We start from the raw sequence: 7,500 nt of genomic DNA on the forward strand, positions 1-7,500 counted from the left end.
TCTTTCTCTGCAGGCCAAGGATAAAATTGGAACTAGTATTTATTTATGAAATCAATTTATATCAAGCCGTTGTTAAAATGTCTTATTTCATTAAAGACATATCACCTTTGTAACATGGTTTCCCCTGGTACACATCTCTGGAGAATATAACCCTTTCCATATTTGAATTTTTCACTGGTAATTTTTGTTAAGAAATACAATAAATTACGAAATATGTCTGATAACTCAAATGTTACCTAAAATAACCAAACAAAACTCTCTTGAGCGGCGGTCATGTGATCACTGTAAAAGAAATATTTAATCCAAAAAGTGTTCCTGAAGGTTAAGTGAACGGCCGTAACTGGCAAAAAAGTTTTAATCACATGACACGGGAATTCTTGCTTTAATTTGTGTTTGAAATTTGTTGCAATAATTTTTTGGCCAAGTTTATTTGGAGTAATTGAGACGCCTTATCACTGTACAGCGTTGGAGGCGTATCAGTGGGACGGAGGCCCTGAAGACAAGGCGAAGATCACGGCATGTCTAGGAGGCAAAGCGTCCTTCCCTTGGTCTATCGTGACGGGAAGTGAGACTATTCTCAACATTGCGTGGAGCTTTCAGGTTCGCCGAATTAGCTTCAATATTTTAGCAAAACTTTGATACAACACAAACCATTTGTGAGTGATGGAAACAGATAACTAACTACAGGCTCAATTGTACAGAAGTTATTTCACGATTAAGATTTGATATATTTCCTGAAACAAGCTGATTCAGTTTTTCCAAAGAAAAGGAGAAAACAAGACTGTTTACATTAATGTCATATAGAGTTCGGGGAAAGGGTATAACGTGGTCCGCTTTAACCTGCTTCGTCAGCTTCATGAACTTACGGTTCGAAATACTTATATATATATATTTTTCCAAGACATTCTCTCTCTCTCTCTCTCTCTCTCTCTCTCTCTCTCTCTCTCTCTCTCTCTCTCTCTCTCTCTCTCTCTATCTCTCACTTTCTCTCTCTCTCACTCTCTATCTCTCACTTTCTCTCTCTCTCTCTCTCTCTCTCTCTCTCTTTCTCTCTCTCCCTCTTTCAATGTCAATGTATTACAATAAATTGATCAGGCAATATTTTCTCCAGGAACCGGACAAGGAAAAGACAACCATAGCAACCTACCAAAGCACACATTTCTACGCGACGGACAGCGTTCGTTTAGGTTTTCTCGCCAACGCGGGACTGTCTCTACGCTTCGCCAGACCTCAGGATTCCGGCAACTATTCTGTGCGAGTGCAGCTTCAGCGAGCAAAGTCGTCCGAGCTTGTTTCAGCTGAGAGGACAGTGACGCTGTCTGTTACCGGTAATTTGCTTCTTGGTGTGATGGCTTTCTATATAGCTATTCTGATGAACATGTGGGGGAATTCGGGGGCTGTGATTGGATGGTCTCTTCCGAGCATAATGCTGCGGAAGTCGGCCATTTTTCTCAATATCCAAAAGCATATTGTCAATAACAAAAACGCATGGTTCCGGTTTACCCACCTGTACCACACGATGTTTCACTGATCGACAACAGCATACACTGACAACTTGAAATTCTTCTCGGGAATGTTTTTCAGCTTTACAAATGTCGATAGCATACCCTTTTCTGCTAACTTCCCGATGAAACAGGACTAAACCTATTATTTTCTGTCCCTAAACACCACAAAATGCCCAAAATTTTCGCATTCGGCTTTTCTTATCTCGTAACTCCACACTAAATACCCCACTTCCCCTCTGAAGTATTGATGTACAACCCATGGCACTAACATTCATGTAGTCGTTTATAACTGAGGTTGAAAAATTCGCTTCATGACGAGACAAGTATAAATGCCATTCACCCAAACTGGAAACGTCGCTGCCGTCTGCTCGCTTTGTACGGATTAGCTGTTCTCTTTTCCTCCCCTTGTTGCATCCTAGTTCTTCAGTTGTTTCTAGTTTTCCGTTGATGTTGTGTTTTGGTCTTCTTCATAAGTAGTCTTGTTCAAAATTAAAAAAAGCTCAAACTTCTTTTTGTTGTATACGAATGAACTAATAAAAAGCTGTTCAGCTGTGTTGTCAAATCGAGTTTTTTTTCCAAAGTCAGTGTGGCGCCTGCGCAAAACTAATGCGCATAAGAAACGGCGTCTGCTATCAAAACCTGAAACCAACGCATCGACGCAAAAACTGTCATTTTGTAAGTTTGGAACAACAAATAAAGGTCAGAACAGCTATATAATCGCTATTGTATTTTCAGCGTAGCAATAGGGTCCGATATTTAGACTCGAACAAGTATAATGCGACTCGTTTTCGACTCGTCGGCATTATACTTGTCTCGTCTAAATATCGGACCCTATTTCTACGCTGAAAACGCAATAGCTGTTAATGATGAGCATCAACTACCAGCAAGCGACTGGTTGGTCCGGTGTCAGAATAATGTGACTGGGTGAGACATGAAGCCTGTGCTGCGACTTCTGTCTTGTGTGTGGCGCACGTTATATGTCAAAGCAGCACCGCCCTGATATGGCCCTTCGTGGTCGGCTGGGCGTTAAGCAAACAAACAAACAAACAAACAAACCAGCAAGCGTTGATGAAGATACAATAGTGTAAAGCAACATGATAGCTACATTCATCAATTTGCATTATTATTTTATGGATGTTAACAATTTGTGATTGGCAAAACATTTAGGACTATTTCATTTGAAAAGCCAATGTAACATTTGTGAATCAACTCTGGCAGAAACAGTAAATTTACCGTGCGAAGTTGATAATGTACTGTGACATATTAATGAGCAAATTCACTGTTCGTTGCAGACAGAGCCCCAGCTACACAAGATGGCGACCTCTACTTCACACTAGGTGACGCGGTTCGAGATGACGTCACAGAGGACTGGACACTGCAGCTACACTGTGTTCAATTTGTGGACCTTGGTCATCCCCCTGTTGATGTTGTCTGGAAGGTCCGTATGTGTGCGCGTCTTTGTGTGCGTGTGTGTGTGTATGTGTGTGTGTGTTTGTGTGTATGAGTGTGTGTTTGTTTGTCCGTGTGTATATGTGTGTGTGTGTGTGAATGTGTGTGTGTGTGTACGCGCGCGCGCGTGTGTGTGTGTGTGTTTGTGTGTGTGCGCGCACGTGTGTGTGTGTGTGTGTGTATGTGTGTGTGTGTGTGTGTGTGTGTGTGTGTGTGTGTGTGTGTGTTGTCAGTATTACTACAGTCTATAATGTCTCTGTGTGTGTCACAATCACAAACTCAGTTGTATTACTACTGTGACATTTAGTTTTCACAGTGGACACACAGCACGACCTCAGCCGACAGAACGTTGACTTTATTTGCGAAGTCAGGACAGTACATGCTTTCAGTTATCTTATTTCACCATTTCCTTCTGCAGTGTCGTTCCTTCTTAGTAGTCCACTTTACATCTCCATTGATATTCTCTGAATTCTCTGTATGTGGAATATTGATTGTCTGTCAGACGCCATCAGGTGAGGTGTGGAACAGCAGCTACCAGGACAATGGCACGTTCGTCTTGTCTCTGTCCAGCCCTGTCCAGGGAGGTAACTATTCCTGCCAACTGCCCCCCTCCGCCCCCGCTGCCCGCTGTCTGACCGCTACCTCCCCGCTGAACGCTGCAGCCCAGCTCTACTTAGACGACAAGGACGCCAGATTGTCGTTCTTGGGGGCCCGCCAGAGGGAGCTAGAGCAGGTGAACGAGGACCAGGCGAATCTTCTTCAACACCAGGCGATGCAGATCTCGCAACAGAATAGAACCATGGCCGATATGGTGCGAGTGAACGAGGACCAGGCGAATCTTCTTCAACACCAGGCGATGCAGATCTCGCAACAGAATAGAACCATGGCCGATATGGTGCGAGTGAACGAGGACCAGGCGAATCTTCTTCAACACCAGGCGATGCAGATCTCGCAACAGAATAGAACCATGGCCGATATGGTGCGAGTGAACAAGGACCAGGCGAATCTTCTTCAACACCAGGCGATGCAGATCTCGCGACAGAATAGAACCATGGCCGATATGGTGCGAGTGAACAAGGACTATGCGAATCTTCTTCAACACCAGAATGGAACCATAGGAGAGATGAAAGCTGACCAACTCAATCTGACCACACAGTTATCTGCACTAACTAATTCTACGAAGAACATACTGGAACGAAGTGAGTACACAACACGCAACATATTTAGCACGACCTAAGATAGCATCCTTAGGATCCCTATCCTTTTCCCAAGGGCCTTATCCATTTTCTTCAAAATGCTTTTTTTGCACGGTCTCAATGCTCAGGCAGAGAGAAAGATTGGTATACTTCCAAGATGAATTCTGTTTAATTGGTTGGCAGGTTTGTCTACTAACCTGTCGGAGGTGTACATGGCTGCATGCTTTCCAGGTACAGCAGTGAATCAGGCACTTCTTTTTCGTCGTCGTCGTCTTCTTGTTCTTGTTCTTGTTCTTATTCTTCTTCTTCTTCTTGTTCTTCTTCTTCTTCTTCTTCTTCTTCTTCTTCTTCTTCTTCTTCTTCTTCTTCTTCTTCTTCTGCGTTCGGAGGATGCGAATCCCTCGGATCGTTGAATGGTTACATTATTGTACCTGAAAAGAGGTATGTTTTCTTTGGTGATATCAATGTTCATTTTGATGACTGTAACCACCCGTCCACTGTCAAGATGTTAGACTTGTTAGATGTTTTTCAGTACACACAGTCTGTCAGTCAACCAACACACAAGAAGAACCACATCCTTGACTGGGTTATGCATAGGCCTGATGACCATATTGTTCAGTCTGTAACTGTTTCTCATGTTTTATCTTCAGATCATTTTTGTGTTTTGTTCGATCTGATGACTAGGCCCCCACTCCACCCCCTGTTTTCACTTCTGTCCGTTGTCTGCGTACGATGGATAGAGATAGTTTCAGGGAAGAGCTGCAGACTGCGCTGTCCCCTTCTCTTACAGCTGATCAGCTTAAAGTTGTACTCCGTGCCGCTCTAGATGTCCATGCTCCCAGTTTGCGTCGCCGTGTCCGTCCGTCCAAGTCAGCACCGTGGTATCCTGCTATTAGTGAGGAACTGCGTGATGAAAAGTGTGAGCGTAGGCGTGCCGAGCGCAAGTGCCTTCAGACGGGTCTCACTGTACATAAGCAGATTTTTAACTACACCAAGAACGTTATAACCAAGATCGTACACTCCGCTAAGACACTTTTTCTGCAGACTCAGATTGCCACTTGTTCTTCTAGCAAGAAACTGTTTGATATTTGCAACCGCTTGACTGGCCGCACTAAGGTGTCCCCACTCCCCACTGTATTTCCTGTTAGTGAGCTGCCTGATGTTTTTAGTGATTTTTTCATCCAGAAAGTAGCTGATATTAGATCAGAACTTGACACGCTAGCTGTTAATTCTGCTGCACCCACTCATGTTGATGCTTCCCCTGCCTGTACGTTTTTAGCATTCCAGAAAGTCAGTGAGAAGGACCTTAGAGAGATTATTTTGAAATCCAAACCTACAACTTGTCCACTTGATGCATTGCCCACACCATTACTTGTTGAAAACCTTGATCTTCTGTTGCCTGTTCTCACCCAGATTGTTAATGATAGCCTGTTGTCTGGTGTTTTTCCATCATTGTTCAAAACTGCACTTGTGAAACCGCTCCTTAAGAAATCCAATCTCGATGTAAATGTCTTAAATACCTACCGCCCTGTTTCTAACCTTTCATTTTTGTCAAAGATTATTGAGAAAGTAGTTTTAAAGCAGCTGTTAATGTATTTGAACACTCATGATCTGATCTCGCATTCTCAGTCAGCATACCGTCCTTCTCACTGTACTGAGACTGCCCTGCTCAAGGTGACCAACGACATTCTGTCTGCTCTGGATGGTGGTGATGTGTCTGTGCTCACCCTACTGGACCTCTCGGCAGCGTTTGACACAATAGATCATGTCACACTGCTGAGCAGGCTCCAGACCTTGTATGGCATCTCTGGTCCAGCGCTGGCATGGTTTGAGTCCTACCTTACGGATAGAACTCAGGCTGTGCTTGTCGATGGCCAGAGATCAGCCCCAGCCCCCCTTGTTTTCGGTGTCCCTCAAGGCTCTGTACTTGGCCCAGTCCTCTTCATTATGTATACCAAACCCTTGTCTGCCCTCATTCAAAATCATTCCGTTTCAAACCAGTCTTTTGCTGATGATACCCAGTTGTATAAGCCTAGTTCCCCCGCTGAGACACATGCCGCCATCCAGACCTGTATCTTAGATGTTAAGTCATGGATGGTAGAAAATAAGTTAAAACTAAATGATGATAAGACAGAGGCACTTCTGTGCATGAAAAAGTCCACTAAGTTCCCAAATTCTCAACCTTCGTCTGTCCAAGTAGGCAATATCGACATCTCTTTCTCTTCTTCAGCTAGAAACCTCGGCTTCACCATCTCCTCAGACATGACACTCAACAAGCACATCTCCAACATCTGTAGGTCCGCATACTTTGAACCATCCGCCATACTCTGTCCGTTCAAACTACAAACACTCTAGTCTGCTCTCTTGTTCTTTCTAAACTTGACTACTGTAACTCTCTTCTCTCTGGCTGTCCACTCTACCTCCTGCACAAACTACAGAAAGTTCAAAATTCTGCAGCACGCCTGATCCTCAAAGCACGAAAAAAAGATTATGTCACACCACTTCGCCGCACACTCCACTGGTTACCCATCCAAGCCCGCATTGAATACAAACTGTCAACTCTCTGCTTTCACTTCTTCTCTGCCTCGTCTCCTGCTTATTTCTCTGAACTTCTCACTGTATACACTCCTGCTAGACAACTCCGCTCCTCTTCTGATAGCCGCACCCTAGTCATCCCACACACAAAATCAAAAGCATATGGACAACGCACTTTTGCATTTTGCGCATCTACTCAAAGGAACTCTCTCCCCTCTCACATTCGCCACTCTCAGTCAGTACAGTCATTCAAGCGAGCACTCAAAACTTACCTCTTCCAGAAACACAACTCCTAAAGTCGCAACATTTTGCCATCCTGTTCTGTAACGGTTCCATCTCTATTCAGCTTGTTATTTTTGTCTTTTGTTTTTTAAATTATTATAAATATAATTTTTCACTGCAGTAGTCCTTTAACTTTAACCCTTAGCTGTAAGCTAGATATGCACAAGTCATGTCGGTGCCACATAATGCTGACACACATGTTCCTGTGCATAGTTTATGGATAACGTGTAGTTGGGAAGTTAAGAGTAGAAATAATTAGTATTTAGTGTAGGAGGAGGGTTGGGGGTGGGTAGGGAGGGGGTGGGTATGGTTTACTTTGAGCAGGTCGGTTTCAGTTTTAATAAACAATTCTGGAGAATTGTGTATCTTATATTTGAGTCTTTCGTGGTTTTTTTAGACATTGATGCATTTAATAGTTTTAATGAGTTGCCTTTTGTTTTATCATTCTGGTGTTTATCTAGATGTGCTGTGTATCTTATAAGAAGTTCTTAAAAGTTCGAAGTTATTTTAGCATATAGGTTTTTTTTTATGGT

At 43.3% G+C, this 7,500-nt stretch overlaps 1 protein-coding gene across 1 annotated transcript in view; it reads left to right on the forward strand.

Moving 5' to 3' along the window:
- Positions 1-7,500, forward strand: part of LOC138945502 (fibrinogen C domain-containing protein 1-like) — an 89,695-nt gene that overhangs the window by 920 nt on the left and 81,275 nt on the right. Inside the window, exons 2-5 of the mRNA XM_070316936.1 lie at positions 464-600; positions 1,112-1,328; positions 2,798-2,943; positions 3,457-4,153. Coding sequence (XP_070173037.1) covers positions 464-600; positions 1,112-1,328; positions 2,798-2,943; positions 3,457-4,153 — 1,197 coding nt within the window. The remainder of the gene's footprint in view (positions 1-463; positions 601-1,111; positions 1,329-2,797; positions 2,944-3,456; positions 4,154-7,500) is intronic.

The sequence above is a fragment of the Littorina saxatilis genome, linkage group LG13, assembly GCF_037325665.1.
Source record: "Littorina saxatilis isolate snail1 linkage group LG13, US_GU_Lsax_2.0, whole genome shotgun sequence".
Lineage (NCBI taxonomy): Eukaryota > Metazoa > Mollusca > Gastropoda > Littorinimorpha > Littorinidae > Littorina > Littorina saxatilis.